This window comes from Myotis nattereri (genome assembly GCF_964212035.1).
Source record: "Myotis nattereri genome assembly, chromosome: X".
In the NCBI taxonomy this organism is placed as follows: domain Eukaryota; kingdom Metazoa; phylum Chordata; class Mammalia; order Chiroptera; family Vespertilionidae; genus Myotis; species Myotis nattereri.
Window position 1 is genome coordinate 145575754 of NC_138078.1, and position 25085 is coordinate 145600838.

General features: G+C 41.2%; 1 protein-coding gene and 1 long non-coding RNA gene across 2 annotated transcripts; both read right to left on the reverse strand.

Moving 5' to 3' along the window:
• Positions 1–9171: 9171 nt before the first annotated feature.
• LOC308536018 lies at positions 9172–23685 on the reverse strand. The gene is made up of 4 exons (XR_013997323.1): positions 23547–23685; positions 23358–23431; positions 13525–13904; positions 9172–9838 (listed from the first exon to the last, which is right to left on the reverse strand). It is a non-coding gene; the product is annotated as an uncharacterized lncRNA (long non-coding RNA).
• KANTR (KANTR integral membrane protein) lies at positions 12857–13087 on the reverse strand (the record flags this gene model as incomplete). The annotated part of the gene is made up of 1 exon (XM_081081381.1): positions 12857–13087. One exon carries the CDS (start codon positions 13085–13087, stop codon positions 12857–12859), a length of 231 nt encoding a protein of 76 aa, XP_080937507.1.
• Positions 23686–25085: the final 1400 nt, after the last annotated feature.

Here is a 25085-nt window from a genome sequence, read left to right on the forward strand (position 1 = left end):
GGTGCCTGGGCACCTTCTGTCTAGAAGGTCTGCCATCTTCAAAATGTGATTACTATACAACTCTTAGAAGAAAACATAGGGTAAGTCTTCATGACCTTGGATTTGGCAAGAGGTACTTAAGTATGACACCAAAAGCAAAAGCAACAAAAGAAAAAATAGATAAATTGGACTTAATCAAAATTAAAAACTTTGTGTACCAAGGAACACTATCAAGAAAGTAAAAAGATAACCCACAGAATGGAAGAAAATATTGCAAATCATATATATGATAAAGGTTTACAATCCAGAATATATAAAAAAAAAACTACAACTCAATGACAAAAAGACTAATAAACCAATTTTAAAAATGGGCAAAGAATTTGGAAAGACATTTCCCTAAAGAAAGTATAAAAATGACCAACAAGCAAATGAAATATTGCTCAACATCATTGGTTATTAGGAAAATAAAAATCAAAACCACAATGAGATACCACTTCACACCACTAGATGGCAATAACAACACACAAAAAAACACTGAAAAGAATGGAGAAATTGGAACCTTTGCACATTGATGATGGGAATGTAAAATGGTGCGCCCACTGTGTAAACATTTCGTCAGTTTCCCAAAAAGTTAAATAGAGAACTACCATATGAACCAGCAATTCCACTCCTAGGTATATACCCAAGAGAATTGAAAACAAGTACTCAAACAGATACTTGTATAGCAATGTTCATTGCAGCATTATCTACAATAGCCAAAAGGTGGAAACAACTCGTGTTCATCAATAGATGAATAAACAAAATATGGTATATACATATACTGAAATATTCAGCCATGAAAAGGAATAAAGTTCAGACACATGTTACAACATGGATAAACCTTGAAGACATTATTCTAAATGAAATAATACAGACACAAAAAGACAAATACTATATGATTCCACTTATATGAAATATCTAGAATAGGCAAGTTCATATATATAGAAAGTAGCTTAAAAGTTACCAGGAACTGGGAGAGGAGGTTATATACATGTCTGATCACTAGGTTGCACACCTGTAACTAGTATAATATTGTACATCAACTGTAATTGAAAAATAAAAATTAGAAAATCTGTGATGGCAAAGAATTGGAAGCAATCTGGGTGGCCATCCTTGGTGAGTAGATAAGAAAAGTGGGAAGCTTTCACACCATAGAGTGCTATGAGGTAGTTGAGGTTGATGGAAGATATACACATAGCCTCTTGAATATATCTGCCATTATTCATGATAGCCAAAAAGTGGGAACAGCACAAATGTCCAAAACTGATGGATGGGTAAATAAAAGGTGGTAAAGCCATACAATGGACTATTATCTATACTAATAAATGGGTAATATGCTAATTAGACTGGACATCTTCCGGACAAAGTCATGGTGGCAGGGGCCGAAGCAGAGGCAGTTAGGGGCAACCAGGCCTGCAGGGGAGGGTGGTTAGGGACAATCAGACCAGTAGGCAGAGGCAATTAGGGGTGATCAGGCCAGCAGGCAGAGAGGTTGCAGGGGTGGGCAAACTTTTTGACTCGAGGGCCACAAGGGGTTCTTAAGCTGGACCGGAGGGCCGGAACAAAAGCATGGATGGAGTGTTTGTGTGAACTAATATAAATTCTAAGTAAACATCATTACATAAAAGGGTACGGTCTTTTTTTTTTTTTAGTTTTATTCATTTCAAACGGGCCGGAGCTGGCCCGTGGGCCGTAGTTTGCCCACGGCTGGGTTAGAGGCAAGCAGGCAGGCAGGGGAGCAGTAGGGTTATCAGGCAGGCATGCACAGTGGTTAGGGGCAATCAGGCAGGCAGGCAGAGTGGTTAAGAGCGATCAGGCCCTAGCCGGTTTGGCTCAGTGGATAGAGCATCAGCCTGCGGCCTCAAGGGTCCCAGGTTCGATTCCGGTCAAGGACCTGTACCTTGGTTGCAGGCACATCCCCAGTGGGGAGTGTGCAAGAGGCAGCTGATCGAAGTCTCTCTCATTGATGTTTCTAACTCTCTGTCCCTCTCCCTTCCTCTCTGTAAAAAATCAATAAAATATATTTTTAAAAAAGAGCAATCAGGCAGGCAGGCAAGTGAGTGATTAGGAGTCAGCAGTCCCGGATTGCAAGAGGGATACCAGATTGGAGAGGGTGCAGGCCAGGCTGAGGGCCCTCCCCCCGCCCCATGCACGAATTTCATGCACCGGGCCTCTAGTTTAGCAATAAAGGGGGTGAAGTACTGACCCATGCTATAACATTAATGAAACTTGAAAACATTATGCTAAATGAGAGAAGCCAGACACCAAAGACCACATATTGTATGATTCCATTTTTTTTTAATATATTTTATTGATTTTTTTACAGAGAGGAAGGGAGAGAGATGAGAGTTAGAAACATCGATGAGAGAGAAACATCAATCAGCTGCCTCCTGCACATCTCCTACTGGGGATGTGCCCGCAACCCAGGTACATGCCCTTGACCGGAATCGAACCTGGGACCTTTCAGTCCGCAGGCCGACGCTCTATCCACTGAGCCAAACTGGTTTCGGCTGTATGATTCCATTTATATGACTATCCAGAGTAGGGAAATCTACAGAAAGTAGATTAGTGGTTGCCTAGGAAGGCAGGGGCAGTGGGGGGAGATTGGAGGGAAATGGAGAGTGACTGCTAATGGGTACAGGTTTCCTTTTGGGGGTGATGGAAATATTTTATTTTTATTTTAAAATTTTTTTATTGATTTTAGAAAGAGAGAAAAGAAGGAGAGATAGAAATATCGATAGACTGCCTCCTGCATGTTCACTATTGGAGATTGAGCCCACAACCCTGTTGCATGTACCCTGACCAGGAATCAAACTGATGACCTCTTGGTGCATGGGATGACAATCCACTGAGCTGTACCACTGGGCAGGGTGATGAAAATATTTTAAACTTAAATTGTGATAATGGTTGAACAATCTGTGAATATGCTAAAAGACACTTTAAATGGGTGACTTGTGGGATATATGAATTGTATTTCAATAAAGCTGTTATATATATATTACTAGGGGCCCAGTGCACAAATTAGTGCACCTTGAAAGGAACTGTGGGCTCGAGAGGCTGCAGTAGGCACAGGGGCGGGTCTCGGTCCTTCCTCCATGACTCTGCATGGCTCCTCCCACTGCCCCCACCCAGTCCCTGTCTGCTGGCAGCATGCTCTGATGGCACTGGCCCCGCTTGCATCTCCTGACAGCGTGGAGCGATTGGGGCCGGCGCTGTCGGTGGGTGTGAACAGCGGCTGCTACCCCAATTGCTCCTCAGGAGCAGGGGGAGGTGGAGAAGCCTCAGGGGCAATCAAGGCCAGCAGCCGCCACTTGCACCTGCTGATGGCACCAAGTGATCAGGACCAGCGCTGGGCACCAGCAGTGGGTGCGAGTGGTGACTCTGGCACCGGCTGCGGGTGCGAGTGGGGCCGGTGCTGGCAGCAGGTGCTAGTGCCGGGTGGGACCATGGTGCGTTGGAGCAAAGAATTTTCAGTAACCACCACAGGCTCACCCCGATGACAGTGACAGTGACTGGCTTCCTGCCTTGGTCTGGCGCCCCGGCTCACCTGTTCTACCATACTGCCATGGCTGACACCCACCATGTTCCGCACAAGCTCCCTGGTGGTCAGTGCATGTCATAGCGACTGATTGTTCAGTTGTTCATTTGTTCAGTTGTTCTGGTTGTTCCGCCATTCAGTCTATTTGCTTATTAGCCTTTTATTATATAGGATGTATGTATATCTCAATAAAGCTGATATACATATAAACATATTGCTGATAATATAAAACATCACCAGTCATCTATCTAAACATGCTGCTGCCTCTTTGGAGAAACAGTTGATTCCAGGGATGGGACCAGAGAGTTAGAAAACATTTAAAAATGAGAGAAACATGTCAAAAGCACACAGGAGCCAACTTAAAGGATCCCCCAATGGCTAAATCTGGAACAACTTGAGCAACAAAATAAGTAATGGATGTAATAAATTATAACCCATAAAATGAAATAAGAATTCATGAACACATACAGCTATAAACGAATGAATGAGAGAGAATCTAAAGTCTTCATGACAGTCAAAGTCTAACTAATAAAGTCTAATAAATGTAGAAGAAATGGTGGAATCAGAAAATCACTATTTGGCAAACACCCACAGTAATAATTGTGTGAAGCATGAATCATCAGTGGGTGCTAAAATTAGTGGGTAAAAGCTTGATGAAAAACAGGATGTTTGCTTAGATACTTTGACTATCTCCTCACAATTCAGTTCATCACAAAGGTAAATATAGAACTTGACAGTGGCAACACCACCTAACCAAGTGATGAGGATTAACATCATCACCAATAAGACATTTAGACATAATATAACCCATTATGATGGACTGAGAAGGATACATTGCACTGCTTCTGTGGTTTTCTTGCCCAATATGCATAGCTTAAATGTAAACATGAGAGAACATCAGAAAAGCCCATTTGAGGGATATCCTACAAAATAACTGGCCAGTCCTCTTCAAAAGTATCAAGGTCATGAAAGACGGAAGGATTGGAGAACTGTAACAGATGAGAAGATACTAAGGAGGCAAAATGAACATTAGGGGAAAATCTGGTGAAATCTGAATAAATTTGAAGGTGAAATTTGAATAGATTAATTAATAGTATTGTATCAATGTTAATTTCTTAGTTTTGAGAATTGTACTATGATTATGTACAACAGTAACATTTGGGGAAGCTGGGTGAAAGGTATATGAGAATTCTTTGTATTAGTTTTGTAACTTTTAAAAAAATTGATTTCAGGGAGGAAGGGAGAGGGATAGAAACATCAAAGATGAGAGAGAATCATTGATCGGCTGCCTCCTGCACGCCCCCTACTGGGGATTGAGCCTGCAACCTGGGCATGTGCCCCTAACTGGAATCGAACCCGGGACCCTTCAGTCCACAGGCCGATGCTCTATCCACTGAGCCAAACCAGGTAGGGCATAGTTTTGTAACTTTTTATAAGTCTGATATCATTACAAAACAAAAGGTTTTTTTAAAATTTTAAAAATTAAAAGCACATTGCTGTGTCACTCAAGTAGGAAAGAGAAAATATACAAGATAACACCCTTAGATATATTACAAATACATGCAAACAAAATGCTTTGCCAGAACACATACAAAGGTTATATCTTTTGAAATTAGCTTGATTCCCTGAGAATAGCAAATGGGAAAAAACGGAATCAACCAACTAGTCAAGTCATCATATGAAGAAACCTAAATTGGTCCCTAGAAGTTTTTTCTGGAGGAAGTGAGATTGGACTTGAACTTTGCAGGAGAGTGGAGGGACTTGGAGAAATTAAGGGTGGTCTAAACAGGTAATAATGGCAAAATGTGGGAGAGAGCTAGATGGGGCTTGGCGGTAGTTCCAAGAGTCTGCCTTGGTCTAACCAGAACGAACTGACTAGTCCAGAGGGTTGGGAGTTGAGGCTGGCTGTAGAGGGATTCAAGATGCCCTCAGGGCCAGTCTCCTCTCAGGCTATTCTATCCCCTCAACTACTGCCAGGGGGCACTGTTGGGACTGAGCCCTTTCCTGCCCTTTACCTGGTTTGGGGGCCTAATTCTCTTCTAAGGACCTCCCTGACCCCTGGACAATGGCATCTGCTGTGTTGTCCCGTAATCAGCTCCAGACAGGAGGGTAGGTAGAAGGCCAAACCTTTCCTCTTGACTAGGCTTAGGGTCAGGTTCTCTTTTTCCCCCAACTGTAGTCAGCATCATCATCTGAGCTGTCCTGCTGTGTGACTGCTATGGTCACCTGGTCAACCTGTAGTTTGGCCTGGCACAGCCCTGGTAGCCTCCACACAACTTACCACTGCAGATGAAAAGCTGATTCCAAGGGGAGCATAAAGGGGCCCAGAAGGAGTGGGCACATTGAGGGTACTCAGGGAGGGAGGAGCTACCTACCTAGGGGCTGCAGAACTGCCTGGGTGCAAATTCTGCTTCCATCAATTGCCTGCTATGTGGTTTTTGCCAAAGTACTTAATCTCTTATAGTCTCAGTTCCTGCATCTTTATACTGAAGGATAATAGAATAATAGTACTTATCACAGATGGTTATTATGATAATTAAATGAGATTACATAGTGTCTGGCATAAATTAAACTCTCAATAAACATTAGCTGCCATTATTATTACACTAGAAGCCTGGTGCACGAATTCGTGCACCAGTGGGGTCCCTTGGCCTGGCCTGTGGGATCGGGCTGAAACCGGTTCTCCGACATCCCCTGAGGGGTCCCAGATTGTGAGAGGGCACAGGCCAGACTGAGGGACCCCACTGGTGCATGATGGGGGGAAGTGGAGAGAGATGTGGGAGGTTGGCCAGCCGGGAAGAGACCACGGGAGGGCTCCAGGGCGTGTCCAGCCCATCTTACTCAGTTCAGATGGGCCAGACCCCAGCAGCAAGCTAACCTACCGGTCAGAGCATCTGCCCCTGGTGGTCAGTGCACATCATAGCAACTGGTCAGTGAGTTGGCTATCTGCTCCCTGGTGGTCAGTGCATGTCATAGCGAGCAGTTGAGTGGCCTATGCATATCATTAGCACATTATGCTTTGATTGGTTGAATGGCCAACTGTGACTGGACACTTAGCATATGAGGCTTTTATTATATAGGACTATAGGCCCGGTGAGGTCCCTCAGTGCGGGGATTGGGCCAAAACTGGCTCTCCGACATCCCCCAAGGGGTCCTGGATTGCAAGAGGGTGGTTCTCGGGTGACGCATCCCAGAATTAGGCTCCCTCCTCTCTGGTTCCGGGTGCGTCATCTGAGAACTACAGCTGCCAAATCACTGCAGCTCAGCAGCTCCTGCATTGAGCATCTGCTGCCTGGTGGTCATTGCGCATCATAGCTACGGGTCAGATGGTAGACGGTCACTTAGGCTTTTATATATATAGATGTTCTCAGTCCTGGTTCTTGGGCTCCCAGAGCTGGAGCAAAACTACCTATAGCTCAGAGGAGATAAGTAGAGCCTGGCAGTGGCTCTGGCTCTGATTTGGAGGAGGTATGTGGGTACTGCAAGGGTGACAGAAAGATAGCAAACCTTTAATTTATATAACTAAATAAACTATTTTCACACTTTAATGACACACATGAGCATCTTCTGTGAATGTACATTTTAGCTTAAGATTTTATGCTGAAAATGGCTACATACAATTCCTGATCAGGACTTTTCATTAATGATCTCTTCAAAATCTTGATTGTGGCTATTAAAGAGAAATGCTTTTATTTTTTCTCAAGTAGGTGGTGGTAAAAAGTTAAGGATAATTTGTTTTTTTCCCCATTAGCCAGAATTTCTATTTCATTCTTAAAATCATTTAAATCCAGTTGAACAATTTAAGTTTTTAGATGGCTATTCTTTTCCTCGGGATATACACAGATGATACTCTAATCCTTTAATCCAAATTACACCACCAACATTATAGAGAAGACAAGCAACAGTGAAAACTGGTCAAATCAAAGACTAATAAGGGAGACAGACCTCTGACAATTTAAAACCCAACACACAGAATGAAAAGGTAGAATAACTATAGACAAAATAAATTTTTTTAAAAGAACAAGTGAATCTTTTTTAAAAACTTTTTTTAATGTTAATATTAGAGGTGTTTCCCCGTTTCCCGCCCCCCCCCCTTTGACCACTTCCACCCTCCCTCCCTTGGCCTTCACCAAACTATTGTCCATGTCCATGAGATATGCATACATGATCTTTTTAAACCATAGAGGCAATTTCCAAGACACAGTCCAACATAGGACTGTACTTCTTTTTGAGGTATGAGGGTTTGGTCTTTTCCTCTTGTAGGGATACCAGTTTAGTCTCCTGCTTTCTCTTTTTTAAAAAATTAAATTAGTGGGGTGACAATGGTTAATAAGACTATATTAGTTTCAAGTGTACAATATTATAATACATCATCTGTATATTGCACTGTGTGCTCATCACCCAAAGTTTAGTCTTTCTGTCACCATATATTTGACCCCCGCTTCCTCTCTGGGAACCTCTCTATTGGTTTTCAAGTTTTATTGTGAAATGGGCTGATAAGCCAAGGGCTGCATTTGAAATCCTTCAGGAATGCTGGACAGCAGAACACAGATGAAACTTTGGAGAAATGACCACTCAGAGGGGCCTTCAAAATCCTCCACCTGGGAAAATCTTCTGTAGCAACCATTTACTTGATTATAATACTCTTTGCAGTATTCATGTGATTTGGTTTCATACAGCTTGATTTTGGACCAATCAGATTTAATAAGGTTCAGCTTCTTTATCACATTCAATATTCTGGTGCAGAAGGTAGAGGAAACTGTACTCCATGGTCACATAATTATCTTTGATAAGTAGAATGTATATGTTATTTATTTACTAGAGGCCCAATGCACAAAATCCGTGCATGGGGAGGAGGGTTGTTCCCTCAGCCCAGCCTGTGCCCTCTTGCAATCTGGGGCCCCTCGGGGGGTGTCTGATTGGGCCTAAACTGGCAGTTGGACATCACTCTCACAAACCATGACCCCTTGCTCCTAACTACCCACCTGCTTGCCCCTTACCGCCCACCTGCTCACTCCTTACCACTTGGCTCACCACTCCTTAGCACTGCTGTGGAGGCGGCAGAAGCTCCCACCACTGCCATTGCATTCACCAGCTGTGAGCCCCACTTCAGGCTGAGCAGTGCTCCTGCTGTGGGAACGCACTGACCACCAGGGGCAGCTTCTGTGTTGAGCATCTGCCCCCTGGTAGTCAGTGAGTGTCATAGTGACCCATTGTTCTGGTTGTTCCAATCATTCTTCCATAATGGTCGCTGGGCTTTTATATATATAAATTTGTGCATCCCATTTTCTCGTTCTCCACTCCCATTTCCAACCCTCTCCCTCCATAGGCAGGTATTCTGATGTGCTTATTGTGATTATCTTTGATTCTATATGTTCAGTCAGTTGTACATATTATTTGGTTTGAAAATTGTGTTTCTGTTAAAATTTTAAATGCACTGAACATATGGAACAGTTTCTAAAACTTGTACAGTTTAAGGAAGAATAATAAAATTCCCATCTACCTGCCAACCATGCTAAGAACTAGAACATTAAAGTATTTTAGAACCCTCCTGTTTCCCTGCCCCAGAGGAAACCATTATCCTGACCTTGATGTTCTCTCTCTCTCTCTTACTCTCTCTCTCTTTTTTTTTTTTTTTTTTTTTTTTTTTTGCTTTTCTTGAAAGTTTTGCTTCCTGTGTAAGTATCCCTAAATAATATATGTTTTTGTTTTGAAAACCTGAGTGGCGAGCACACACCCCACTGGTTACTGAAGTCACTCCTGGGTGAAGCTGCCCAGGAGAGGAGGAGCTGAACAGAACCTCTCAGTCATTGTCTGGCTTCAGCTTCCTGAAGGGGTTACAAGAGCCCCTTCTGGGGAAGTCAGTGGGTGAGGTCACACGGGAGTCCAGGGAACTAAACACGTGGCTCCCCTCAGTCAGTGCACCGGCAGGGCTGTTGTGTGGACCAGAATGAGTTGTCTGATAACAATATGGGTTGATGGAGTGGGCCCATCTATCTTCTTCTAATCTCCCCATAATCCCCTTTGCCCCCCAAGAGTAGGTGACAGCAGATCACTTCTGTGGGGTGGAATGCCTGTCCGCTCTGGAGCTGGGCTGCTGCTGTGCTTGGAGGGAGGGCTTGCAGGAGCTTTGGCAGCACGTGGTCAAGGTTAGCTAAGTACAGGTACTGTGAGTCAGGCTCACCTGGGCATTCTGTCCTCGGGTTAACAGATGACAGGTGGTGTTGTTTTCTCCTTAGCGAAGAGCAGAAACTAAAGGATGAATGTCATGGAGTGGGTGACCTAAGACAAGGGAATATACACTTTATTTTTTCTTTCACCCTTTCTTGTTTATTCCGTATTATCCACATTCCCATCCCTCCCCAAGCCCTGCCATATAGGTATGTCTTTGAATGGGTTTATTCCACAAATATTTATTGAGCATCTACTAAATATTACTATGCACTGTTCTTGGAACTGGGGATACAACAGTGAACAAAACAAAAGGCCCTGCTTTGTGGAGCTTACAGTCTATTGGGGAGAGACAGACACTAATCACAATAAATAAATATGAAATATTTCAGGTGGTGATCGGTGTTTTGCAGAAAAACATAAGACAAAAAAAGTAAGATAAGGGGATAGACAGTGCTGGTGAATGAGACCAATTTAGATATGCTGGCCAGGGAATGCTTCTCTAAGGAGCATTTGAGAATACTGGATGTGGGTGGGCAAGTCATCAGATTATCTGGGTAGAAGAGTGTCCCCGGCAGTGAGAACAAGTACAAAGCCAATGAAGAGGGCGGGTACTTGTCAGTTTGAGTAACAGCAAGTAGGCCAGTGTGGCTGGAGAAGAGTGAGTGATGGGGAGAATGACAGGAAATGAAGTCAGAGAGGGGTTGAGGTCCAGAATGTGTAGAGACTTTTAGGACATGGTGAGGGCTATGGCTTTTATTCTGAGGAGCTGGGAGCCATGGGAGAGTTTTGAGCAGAGGAGGGACATCATCTGGTAGGGATTTTTAAAAAGAATTTCAGATAAGAATTAGTAATAGGTATTACAACACTAGGCAAAGAAAAAAACAGACAACTACTAAGAAAACAAAAAGGTATACAACAAAGGATATATAATCAGAGTATACTCTGTGGTTTAGATATGAACAATATTTACAATGTCATACTTATGCAAACAGTGATCATTGGTTGAACAAAAATTGTATAAAATCTTTAAAGAAACAGGAGATGCAACCACAAAGATGAGCAAGCAACAAGAGATTATTAGGGTTGAATTAGAAAGTGAAATATATGGAGCTTATACAAATGAAAAATGCAACTGTTGAAACAAAAAACTCAGTGGACAGATGAAACAACAGATCAGACACAGCTGAAGAGTTAATTGGTAAAAATCTGGAGAAATTGCCCAGAATGAAGTGCAGGAAGACAAGGAGACAGAAAACATAAAAAAAGATGTTGAGATATGGAAGATATAATGAAGAGGTAAAAAACATGACTAACTGGATTCTGAGAAAGAAAATATATAAATAATGGGAGAGGGCAACATTTGAAGAAATAATGGCTGAGAATTTTCTAGAAATTATGGGTGAAAAAATCCAGAGGCATAAAGCAAGTGCATTTCTAAAGTAGAATAAATGAAAAAGAAATACATGCCTAAACATTTTAGAATGATACTGAAGAGCCCCCTGTACATCTCCCTCAGAGAGAGAGAGAGAGAGAGAAAGAGAGATCTTAAAGGTAGCCAGAATATAAGAAAACAAAAACACCTACAAAAACAGCAATTAGACTGGTAGCAGACTTCTAAATACCTATAGCACTGTCATTTAAGATGAGGATAAAATTACATTTACATATAACAAAGACTGGGACAATTTAACACCAAGAGACCTGTACTAAAAGAGCATCTAAACACTGTATTCATAATGAAAGAAAATGATCCCAGAATGATGGTCTGAGATGCAAGAATGTATGCATGAAAATCCAAACACTATGCATATAAAATTATACTAATGATAATGTAGAATTTATGAGGTTAGAAAAAAGGAACAAACTCAACACAATAGCATGTGGTCAAGAAAGAAATGCCTACAGTTGAAGGTTCCTGTGTTCTTGAAGATGGAGGTTAAAATACTGTTTAACTTTAGACCTTATAAATTAAACATGCATGGTAAAATGTCAAGGATAACCACAAAAAGAATAGAAAAAATGTAAATTCCAAACAGTAGGGAGAAAAATATTGCATAAGAAAGCAAACACTACAAATCTTAAAGCTGAAAAAGCAAGCGAAAGAAAGAAAGAAAGAAAGAAGGAAAGAAAGAAAGGAAGAAAATGAAGCATAGAAAAGATGTTGGTAGGAAATAGAAATAAAAAAGTATAATGGTAGAAACAAGCCCAAATATATCACAATAAATGTAAACAGATTAAACTTGCCCGTTAAAAAACAGAGATCACCAGATTACCTTAAAAAAAAAAAAAAAAAAAAAAAGGTCCAGCTATATGCCATTCCCAAGAGGTATAACTGAAGCATAAGAGCATGAAAATGTAAAGTAAAAGGTTGGAAAATTATATGCCGCATAAATCCTAACAAGAAAAAAGCTGTGTTGTTATATTAATATAAGGTAAAATAGACTTCAAGGAAAAATGCATTATCAAGAATAGAGAGAGTCATTACATATTTATCAGGAATATATAACAATTCTTATTTTGAATAGTCCTAATAAAATATTCTCAAAATATATAAAATTTTAAAAAAGAACTACAAGAGAAATAGATAAATCCACCATCATAGTTGAATATTAATACACCTCTTACAATTACTGCTATATAGTGACACCAAAAATTCAGTATAGATATAGAAAATTTGAACAATACAACTAACAAGCTTGATAATAGACATATGTAGAACTCTGTAAACAATTAGAGAACATACATTCTTATAAAGCACACAGGAAACATTAAAAAATATTGATCACGTACTAAGCCATAATCAAGTCTCAATAAAATTCAGAATTGTTATCACACAGACAACATCCTCTGACCATAATGCAATTAAGATAGATTTCAATAACAAAGAGATAAAATTAAAAATCACCAAACATTGAGAAATTTAAAAACACACTTCTATATAACTCACAGGTCAAAGAAGTAACCATGATGAAAATGTTAAAGTACTCGGAACAGAACAATAATGAAATAGGACATGTCTGAACTTATAAAAAAGCAGTATTTAGAGGGCAATTTATATCCTTAAATGCACAAATCGAAAAACAAGGAAGGCTGAAGATTAATGAGCTCAGTATTCAATATAAGAAATTAGAAAAAGAACAACAGAATAAATCCAAAAAATGTGGAAGGAAGGAGATCAAAAAAGATAAGAGCGGAAATTAAAGAAATAGAAAACAAAGACATAATAGAGAGAAGCAACAAAGCCAAAAGTTGGTTCTTTGAAAAGACTAATAAAATAGATAAACCTCTGGAGAGATTGATCATGAAAAAAAGTGAGAAGGCACAAATAACCAATAACAGCAATGAAAAAGGAGACATAACTACAGATTATGTACAGCAGAGAATCAAAAATAAGGGAAGTTGATGCCAATAAATTTGAGAATGCAGGCAAAATAGACCAATTCCTAGAAAACTTTAACGTACCAAAACTGACTCAAGAAGAAAAAGAAATCCTGAATAGTCCTCTATTAAAGGAATTGAAGCAGCAGTTAAAACTCTTTCTACCAAAAATAAATGAACGAATGAATAAATAAATAAACAAACAAACAAATAGCAGAAGGCAGAATTTTCTAGTTGATATGTAGATTACAGGTAAGTAAAGAGATACTGATTCCCTCAGCCCTAATGGTGTCCATGTAGAACCTAAGGCAGTGGAAACCCTAGGCAGGCTGCCTCTCTCTATGGGCAGCCTCCTGTGGAGATCCTTAGAGGGTGACCCTTAGTGAAATGTGGTCTGACAAATCCCTCTCCCGTACCTGCAGGAGGTGAGCACGAATGAGTAACATCCAGCACTCAGTTACTGCTCTGTGGTTAAGTGTGTTAAGCAGAGCCGAGCTCAATCACATGGACAGCCTCTTCAGTAGACAGTTTCTGTAGTCTTCTGCTCACTGAGGACAAGGGATCTGTGGAGCTGCTGGAGGAGTCTGTGTTCCAGTTGCCAAGAAACACCATACACAGCCAAGTTGTGACTAGCTGGGGTGGGGTTGGGTGCAGGAAGGCCAAGCAGGGGCTTCTAGAGAGTGTAGAAGCCCTGAAACTCTGTCTTCATGAATATCAGATACTTTTATTCATTTGAAGCTGATGAGCCCTTTTAATGGTGTCCAAGCTAGCTGCGGGGCTAACAATGATGGATGTTCTGCAAATAAGAGCTTCATCATTATTTTGAAATAATTTATATGAAAGAGTTCAATTGTTTTGAAATCTAATCACATTATCACAAGAAATTTTAACAATATATTCTTCAATAAAACAGAAAGAAAAGCTGTCAGATACCATTTCAGTTGTTGAACATTTTTGAAGACTTTAAAAATTGGTTTTAAATACTTTATCAGCTACTTGTACATAAATTTTTCTTGATCGTGACTACTGAAAATTTGAAAGAACACATCATTAAAAAGTCTTGGTCAGAATTTGGGTGTATCCATTGTAAGCATAAACCTAATATAAAAATAAACATGTTATTCAAGCAGTTTTCAAATTTTTCATTTAAAAATCTGAAAAGACTCCCAGTCAAGGCACATACCTGGGTTGTGTGTTCAATCCCGTGTGGGGGGCGACCGATCAATGTTTCTCTAGAACATCAATTTTTTTCCTCTCTCTCCCTTTCCTTTCTCTAAACATGTCCTTAGGTGAGATTAAAAAATAAATAAATAATGAAAACAAGAACTTAAAAAAAGTTGGTAGAGAACTCAGGGTCCACATACAGGGTGGGGCAAAAGTAGGTTTAGAATTTTAAGTACGTAAAAGTTTATTTGTGTATTATTACATTATTTTCCATATGAACAACTGTGAGCTGCTCTTGGCACACCCTGTAATACAGGGAATACAGAATTCACAAGTAAAGGGCAACAAGAAAAATAACAACAACAACCACACATGCACAACCCAGAACAACAACAAACTTTGAGGGTGGAAGAGTCTGATACCAGAGTTGTTAGAGTATCTAAAATGACCAGTATTTTACAAAAAAAACACACCAACAACTGTGAGACATGCAAAGAAACAGTAAATTATGTTACATATACAGGGAAAATAGCAGCCAAAAGAACATGTCCTCAAGGGGGCTAATATTTGGGACTTAATAGACAAAGACTTTAAATTAACTATTATAAACATTTTCAAAGAACTAAAGGAACCCATATCTATAGAATTAAAGGAAAGTATGAGAACACTGTCATAAAATAGAGAATGTCAATAGAGATAAAAATCATAAAGAAGAATCAAATAGAAAATCTGGAGTGAAAAGTATTACAAATGGAATGAAAAATACATTTTGAGGGGTTCAACAACAGATATGAGCTGGCAGAAGAGAAGGGTGAAGTTGATGATAGGTAAATAGAGATTATCCATTATGAAAAGCAGAAAGAAAAAAGAATGAAGAGAAAGAAACAGCCTCACAGACCTGTGAGACTACATCAGTGTACTAACATAAGTATAACAGAAATCTCAGAAGGACAAGAGGAAGACAAAGGGGCCAAAACATCACAAATTTGATGTAAAATATTAATCTATACATTCAACAACCTCAAGTAGAATAAACTCAAAGAGATCCATACCTAGATACGTAGTGAAACTGGTCAAAATCAAAGACAAAAAGAAAATCTCAAATGCAGCAACAGGAAAATGACTTATTGTGCATAAGGGATTCTCAATAACATTAGTAGCTGATTTCTCATCAGAAACCAGAGGACAGAAGACTGTGTCGCAGCATCTTCAAAATGTTGAAAGAAAAAGACTGTCAAAGGAGAATTCCACATCTAACTAAACTGTCCTTCAAAGATGAAAGAGAAGTTAAGATAAACAAAACTGAAAGAATTCGTTGCTAGCTTCAGGCTGAAATTAGAGGACACTAGATGGTAACTTGAAGGTACCTACATGGGTATGGAAAAAATAATTTTTGTAACACTTTATTTTCCTATCTGTTATAAAAGATTGCATAAAGCAATAATAATAAAATTTGGTGATGGACTAATCCTATATAATAAAAAGGCTAATATGCAAATTGGCTGAATGGAGGAATGACCGGTCGATATGAAGTGCACTGACCACCAGACGGCAGATGATCAATGCAGGAGCTTCCCCCTGGTGGTCAGTGCATTCCCACAGGGGAAGCACCGCTCAGCCAGAAGCCAGGCTCATAGCTGATGAGCACAGTGGTGGTGGCGGGAGCCTCTCCTGCCTCGACGGCAGCACAAAGGAGCAGTGAGCACAGTGGTAAGGAACAGTGAGCAGGTGGGTGGTAAGGGGCAAGGGGTCCTGGACTGCAAGAGGGATGTCCAACTGCCAGCTTAGGCCCGCTCCCCTGGAGAGCAGGCCTAAACCATCAGTCAGACATTCCCCAGGGGCTCTGGACTACAAGAGGACTGGGCTGAGGAACCCTCCCCAAGTGCATGAATTTCGTGCACCAGGCCTCTAGTAATATATAAAGAAGTAATTTGCATGATAATACTACAAAGGGGAGAGGAAACAGGTATACTGGAGCAAAGGTTTTTACACACTATTGAAAGTAAGTTAGGGGGGTGCACCAAGGAAGCATAACAAAATGCGGAGACAAAGAAACAGGACAAAATTGTCAATGGAAGATATAGAGTTCAGAACCACACTTTTAAGGTCTCTCAAGAACTGCTTAGAAGCCGCCGATAAACTTAATGAGATCTACAAGAAAACTAATGAGACCCTCGATCTTATATTGGGGAACCAACTAGAAATTAAGCATACACGGACTGAAATAACGAATATTATACAGACTCCCGACAGCAGACCAGAGGAGCGCAAGAATCAAGTCAATGATTTGAAATGCGAGGAAGCAAAAAACACCCAACCGGAAAAGCAAAATGAAAAAAGAATCCAAAAATGCGAGGATAGTGTAAGGAGCCTCTGGGACAACTTCAAGCGTACCAACATCAGAATTATAGGGGTGCCAGAAGATGAGAGAGAGCAAGATACTGAAAACCTATTTGAAGAAATAATGACAGAAAACTTCCCCCACCTGGTGAAAGAAATGGACTTACAGGTCCAAGAAGCGCGGAGAACCCCAAACAAAAGGAATCCAAAGAGGACCACACCAAGACACATCATAATTAAAATGCCAAGAGCAAAAGATAAAGAGAGAATCTTAAAAACAGCAAGAGAAAGAAACTCAGTTACCTACAAGGGAATACCCATACGACTGTCAGCTGATTTCTCAACAGAAACTTTGCAGGCCAGAAGGGAGTGGCAAGAAATATTCAAAGTGATGAATACCAAGAACCTACAACCAAGATTACTTTATCCAGCAAAGCTATCATTCAGAATTGAAGGTCAGATAAAGTGCTTCACAGATAAGGAAAAGCTAAAGGAGTTCATCACCACCAAACCAGGATTATATGAAATGCTGAAAGGTATCCTTTAAGAAGAGGAAGAGGAAGAAAAAGGTAAAGATAAAAATTATGAACAACAAATATGCATCTATCAACAAGTGAATCTAAGAATCAAGTGAATAAATAATCTGATGAACAAAAAAAAAACACACAAAAAAAAACAAAAAAAAGAAAGTAAGTTAGAATTAATCCAAAGTGGAATGTTTCAAATTAAGATGTTAATTGTAATCCCTAGAGTAACCACTAAGAAATTAACTCAAAAAATATATACTTGATAAGGAAATTAAAAAGTTAAAGTAGAAAATATCTACTTACCACAAAAGAAGAGAGGAATTAAAGAACAATGGAACCGAAGACATAAGATGTACGCAAAGCAAATATCAATCCTTCACAAACTCATCCAAAAAACAGAAAACACTTCCCAATTCATTTTATGCAGGCAGTATTACACTAACACCAAAACCAAAGACATCACAAGAAAACTACAGACCAATATCCCTTATGAATATACAGTAGATGTAAAAATCCTCAGGAAAATACTAACAAACCAAGTCCAGCACCATAGAAAAAGTATTTTATAACATGATGAATTAGGATCTATTTCAGAAATGCAAGGTTAGCTTATCATCTGAAAAGTAATCAATATAATACACCATATTAATAGAATAAAGCATAAACTCCACACGATCATCTCAATAGATGCAGAAAAGGCATTTGACAAAGCCCATTCATGGCAAAAGCACTCAGAGAACTAGGAGTAGAAGGGAACTTCTTCAACTTGGTAAAAGGTAAAACCCACAGCTAACATCATACTTAATAGAGAAAGAATCAATACTTTACCCCTAAGATCAGGAACAAGATAAGGATACTTGCTGTCATTACTTCCAGTCAGCACTGTACTAGAAAGTCTAGCCAGGGCTATTAATCAAGAAAAAAAAAAGCAAAAAAGCACCCACATTCTGGCCAGGTAGCAGGTTCAATCCCCAGTCAGGGCACATGCAAGAATCAACCAATGAATGCATAAATAAGTAGAACAACAAATCAATCTCTCTCTCTCTCTCTCTCTCTCTCTCTCTCTCTCTCTCTCTCTGTCTTTCTCTCTCTCTCTCCCTCTATCTCTTCCTCTTTCCCTCTCTCTCTTTCTCTCTCCCCCTTCCTCACTCTCTAAAATCAATAAATAGCCCTAGCCGGTTTGGCTCAGTGGATAGAGCGGTGGCCTGGGGATTGAAGGGTCCCAGGTTCGATTCTGGTCAAGGGCACACACCTTGGTTAGGGGCTTGATCCTCAGGAGGGGGCATGCAGGAGGCAGCCAATCAATGATTCTCATCATTGATGTTTCTATCTCTCTCTCCCTCTCCCTTCCTCTCTGAAATCAATAAAAATATATTACAAAAATAAAATCAATCAATAAAATTTTTTTAAAGCATCCAGATTGGAAAGAAAATGTAAAACTATATTTGTAGATCACATGATCTAATATACAGTAAATCCTCAGGAATCTACTAAAAAACTATTTGAACTAATAAACAAGTTCAGCAATGTGGCAGAATAGAAGATCAATAAATAAAAATCAGCCAAAACCGGTTTGGCTCAGTGGATAGAGCGTCGGCCTGCGGACTGAAAGGTCCCAGGTTCGATTCTGGTCAAGGGCATGTACCTGGGTTGCGGGCATATCCCCAGTAGGAGATGTGCAGGAGGCAGCTGATCGATGTTTCTCTCTCATCGATGTTTCTAACTATCTCTCTCCCTTCCTCTCTGTAAAAAATCAATAAAATATATTTAAAAAAATAAATAAATAAAAATAAAAATCAATTGTATCTCTACACATTAGCAATGAATAATCAGCAAGTGAAATTAAGAAAATAATCCCATTTATAATAGCAGCAAAAGTAAAATACTTAGGCATAAATTTAACAAAAGTGAAAAACTTATATACTTAAAACACTTCCAAAAGAAATTAAAGACAATCTAAATGGAAAGACTTCTCATGTTCACAAACAGGAAGACACAATATTGTTAAATGGCAATAATTCCTAATTGATATATAGATTCAACACAATCCCTATAAAAATTCTAGCTGATTTTCTGCAGAAACATGGCAAACTGATCCTAAAATCTATATAGAAATGCAAGGGACTTAGAAGAGCCAAAACAATCTTGAAAAAGAACAAAGGTTGAAGATTCCAATGCCTGTTTTCAAAACTTACTATATGCAACTATAGTAATCAACACAGTGTAGTCTGGCATAATGACAGACATAGATCAATAGATTAGAATTCAGAGTCCAGAAATGAACCTTTAAATTTATTATTTATGGTCAATTGATTTTTCACAAGGTTGCCAAGACAATTCAAGGGGACGGACAGAATACTCTTTTCAACAAAAGGTACTGGGACAACTAGATATTCACATGCAGAAGAATAAAATTTGGACCCCTACCTCACCACACACAAAAATTAACTCAAAATGGGTCATCAACCTAAATGCAAGAGCTAAAAATCATATAACTCCTGGAAGAAAGCACAGGAATAAGTCTTTGTGGCCTTGGGTTATTGACTGGTTCCTTAGATATGACATGAAAAAGTCAAGTGACAAAAGAAAAATAGGTATGGCCTGGCCAGAGTGGCTCAGTTGGTTGAGCATAGTCCTGTGCACCAAAAGGTTGCTGGTTCAATTCCTGGTCAGGGCGTTGTGGGTTTGATCCCCAGTTGAGGAACGTAGGGAAGGCAACTGATTGATGTTTCTAACATCGAGGTTTTGCTCTTTCCCTTCCTCTCTCTAATCATTTCCTCGGGTAAGGATTAAAAAAGAAAGAAAAAATATATATAAATTGACTTCAAAATTTAAAACTTTTATGCATCAAAGAACTCCATCAAGAAGGTGAAAAGTCAACCCAGAGAAAGAGAAAAGATTTGCATTTTATATATCTGATAAGGGACTTGTCTCTAAAATACATAAAGAATTCTTACAACCTGTCCGGCTGGAATGGCTCAGTGGTTGAGCACCGACCTATGAACCAGGAGGTCACGGTTCAATTCCCGGTCAGGGCACATGCCCAGGGTTGTGGGCTCTATCCCCAGTGGGGGGCGTGTAGGAGGAAGACGATCAGTGGTTCTCTCTAATCATTGACGTTTCTATCTCTCTTTCCCTTCCTCTCTGAAATCAATAAAAACATATTTTTTAAAAAAGAATTCTTACAACTCAACAATAAGACCATCCCTTCCACTCTCTCTAAAAATCAATGGAAAAAAATATCGTCAGGTGAGGTTTTTTTTTTTTTTTTTAAATATATCCCATTGATTTTCCACAGAGAGGAAGGGAGAGGGACAGAGAGTCAGAAACATCGATGAGAGAGAAACAATGACCAGCTGCCTCCTGCACACCTCCCATTGGGGATGTGCCCGCAACCAAGGAACATGCCCTCAACTGGAATCGAACCTGGGACCCTTCAGTCCGCAGGCCAACGCTCTATCCACTGAGCCAAACCGGTTTGGCATCAGGTGAGGATTTAAAAAGTAGTTTAAGGAGGAGGAAAAGAAAGTGTCTGGGAAGGGCAGTTAGAGTGAGGACACCTACCCCCATCTCCTGACCTCCTGGTAAGAGGGCTATGCAGGAGCTGCTGGAGGAGCAAAGAGCTCAGGGGAAAGCTAGATTTCTATTCAAGCAGTGATTCTCAGTGGCGGGGGTCTGGACAATCAAGGGGTGTTTGGGGGCATTTTTTATTGTCACGATAGTTGGAGATCACTGGTGACATTTAGTGGGCATGGACCAGGGATGCTCAGCTGCACAAAATAGCTCCACACAGCAAAGAATTGAACCACATTCCATACAACTTTAGAATGTCCCACCAGACAACCATGTAGGTAAAAAGCCTGGTTATTCATTCATTTACTTAGTCATTCAACATTTACTAAGGGAGCCTACTATGTGCCAGGTAATAGGGATGCATCAGGGTGCGTGTGCGTGCACACACACACACACACACACACACATGTCTGCCCTTCTATTTTTTAAAATATATTTTATTGATTTTTTACAGAGAGGAAGGGAGAGAGATAGTTAGAAATATCGATGAGAGAGAAACATCGATCAGCTGCCCTCTGCACACCTCCTATTGGGGATGTGCCCGCAACCAAGGTACATGCCCTTGACCGGAATCGAACCTGGGACCTTTCAGTCCACAGGCCGACACTCTATCCACTGAGCCAAACCGGTCAGGCAATGTCTGCCCTTCTAGAGCTTACAATTGAGTGGGAGAGTCAGACATAAAAAAAAATGTGAATTTTATATTCTGTAAGAGGGTGAGGAACACTATGAGAAAAATAGATCAGGTGTGTGCTAGTGGAGAGCTGTAATTTTAAAAAGGATGGTCAGGCCCGGCCGATGTGACTCAGGGGTTGAGTGTCGACCCATGAATGAAGACGTCTTGGTTCGATTCCCTGTCAGAGCACATGCCCGGGTTGCAGGCTTGATCCCCAGTATGGGGCATACAGGTGTCAGCCGATCGATGTTTTTCTTTCATTGATACTTCTATCTCTCTCTCCCTAAAATCAATAAAAAGCATATTTTTTAAAAAATAAAAGACAAAATAAAAAGGATGGTCAGGGTAGGCCTCAGTGAGAAAGTGACATCTGAATAGAGACCTGAAGGAAGTGAGGGCATGAGTCGTGTGCAAGAAAAGCATTCTAGGTACAGGTGATGGCCCAGTACAAACCCCTGAGGTGGAAGTGAGCCTAATATGTTCAAGTAGCATAAAGAAGGCAAGGATGGGTGGCATAGAGAGAGCAAGTGGGGAGAGTGGTAGGATATAAGCCCAGAGAGGTTATGAAGGCCACATCATAGATTCTAATATACTAGTATACTGACTGTTCCAGAAATTCTACAACTACATAAATTGAGGGAAGACTGCACTATGTTTTGTTTAGAACTTTATGAAGAATTGCTCATCATCTAGGAAAACTGCATCATCCTACCTGCGGTTTCTGAGTCATCAGTCAACACACATGTATGTAGCTGTCACATTCCCAGGTTTAAGTATCAGTATATGCAAGACCATTTCATTATGACTTCTAATAGAATTACATCCCAGGCTTTACTTATTAAAATACATATTGTTTTATTATAAATTGCTCTTCCTTTACTTCTCATTTATATTACAATTAGGGCATTATATTGGTTTGGGGGGATTATGTGTGTAGACAGATTCTATTATCTATGCACTTCATTTCAGAATAGTGAAGAGGCATTTCAAAATATACACTGTAAAAATGGAGTGTTGGGTCCAACAGGTATGAGAACCTCTAAGGAATGGAAAGAAAACTAAGACTATTCAGAAGCCAGGGTGAGAATGGAGGGGATTTTGCTGATAATTGAAGGTGAGTTCCAGAAGGCCTGGCCAAAGGATTTCAGGGAGGGGGCAGAAGGACTGTATGGGGATGTAACTAGGAGACCCTTGGTCTTCTTGTGTTGACTAACATAAAGGGCCTGATCCACTTTTTTCATTTAAGTTGCTCCTCACCCTAGGGGTCTCTACCTGATTAACACAGGAGGCTGGGGAACAAAGAGGATCTCTCTTCAATGAAGCCAGAAGCAGCTCAAGTCCAGGCTCCTTTTTTTTCCACACAGAACAGTCTAGAGCCCTTGGCTAAGTTCACAGTTGCTCTTAGGCCAACCTCATTGCTATAAACAATGCACCTTTAAGCTATTTAAGAAAACACAATAACAGAGAAAGAGAACCAATGAGGGTAGGCTCAGAGACAGACAGGGAGTAAACAAAGCCAAAGACCAGGAGAGAGAATATTCTTCTCAATCACGACCGTCATTTATTGAATATTTTCTAGGGGCTGGGTATTGGGCAAAGGGATGCACAAGTATTGTCTCAGGTGGAGATGATTAGACTCCCATTTGACAGATGAGGAAAACTGCGGCCCACATCCAGGAAGTAGATGGCTCAAGGTCTCATGGCTAGTTTTAACAGGATTCAGCCTTCTAGGTCTAGGTTGTTTAGTATGTCTCAGGGAGGGAGAGAAACAGAAAGACAGAGACAGCCAGAAAGATGGAGATAGAGACAGACTGCGAGAGGGAAAGGCGGGGCAGAAAGAGAGGAGACTTACAGACACGCACGCAGACGATCATGTGAGCTGCAGACCTGCACAGAACGGCTTTCCAAGAGATTTGGGGGGAGGGGGCGGGAAGGTGGGCACGGGCAGTGGGCTACGCAGGGTACTCACCTAGTCGCAGTCTGGGGTCGCAGGGGCCCTCGCCCTCCCTTTGCTACCTGCGGGATCCTCCGCAACCCGCTGACCTAGGGTTGAGAGGCCGCCCAGGTAAAAGCTCACCCAGGCCCCACCCCTCACGCGCTCCCGCCCGGCCTCTTTCCCCCACGCCCCACTCCCACCCCGGTCGTTACAGCCTCTCACCGGACAACCTCCGCCGTACAAGCCACGTGTGAGCAGACTCCAAGATCCCAGGAACCGAGAGCTGGATCTCGAGAATACCCAGGAGGTATCCCTCCCGCAGGCTGAAGCGCGAGCAGGATCGCTAGCTCCACCGCTACCTACAGCCTCGGGCTCCCATTGGAGGAGTGCTCTCCTGTCGGCCCTGGGATTGGCTGGAGATGGAAACACTTTTTTTTAGCCGCTTCCCCCCCAGGCCCGGATCCAGGAGGAAGAAAACCCCGCCCCTTCGGGGTCTTTGATTGGCTGATTAGCCAAGCCCACCCTTTAAGAGGATGAAGATGAGGACTCATCATCCTCTTTTAGCGGGTCTATTAGACTAGCTGGAAACACTCAGACTCTAAGCCCAAAGTGGGGCCTGGCGCGAGTCACCCAATGATCAGATTTCCTGACTTCTTTTTAAAGAATATATTTTTATTGATTACAGAGAGGGAGAGAGAGATAGAAACAGCAATGATGAGAGAATCATTGATCGGCTGCTCCTGCACGCCCCCTACTGGGGACCGAGCCGCAATCCCAGGCATGTGCCCTTGACTGGAATCGAACTTGGGGCCCTTCAGTCCGCAGGCTGACGCTCTATCCACTGAGCCAAGCCAGCTAGGGCTGGCTTCTTTTTTTTTTTTAATTTAATACATATTTTATTGATTTCAGAGAGGAAGAGAGAGGGAGATAGAAACATCAATGATGAGAGAGAATCATTGATCAGCTGCCTCCTGCACTCCCCCTACTGGGAATCTAACTGTGACCTCCTGGTTCATAGGTCGATGCTGAATCACTGAGCCACACCAGCCTGGCGATCCTGTCTTCTTGACATCTTACTCTGTAAGTCCTTTTGTATAAACCACTGCCCGGTTATGAGACACGACACCGGCCGGAATTTCCTATAGCTCTACCCTCACTGCAGGGATTTCCGAGCTAGGTTTCTATCGCTCAAAATGAGTGTAGCTCCTAATTTCATCCATGGAGGAGGAAGGGGTTATGAGGGTGTGGCTAGTTACCCACCAGCCCCTGCTACTTACTGAGACATTGGTCAAGTGATAACCTCACTAGGAGCCTCAGTTCATCTGTGAAATGGGAAGACAGTTTAAAAATCTCGCCTGAAAGGTGGGGGCAGGGGGGGAGGGGGCGGAGCAGGTAAGAGATCAACCACAGGACTTGTATGCATGTATATGAGTATCACCAATGGACACAGACAGTAGGAGGGTGAGACCATGTGCTGGGGGTGGGAGTGGCCGGGAGAGGTCAAGGGAGGAAAAGGAGACATATGTAATACTTAAATAATAAAGAATTTAAATTTAAAAAAAAATCTCACCCGAACCTTGTATGCATATATGCATGGCCCATGGACACAGAAAATGGGGCGCTGAGGGCCTTGGGCGGCGGGTGGGAGCTTGTTGGAGGATGTCAATTGGGGCAAAAAGGGGACATATGTAATACTTTCAACAATAAAGAATTATTTTAAAAATAAATAAATAAAAATCTCACCTGATACTATCATTGTGA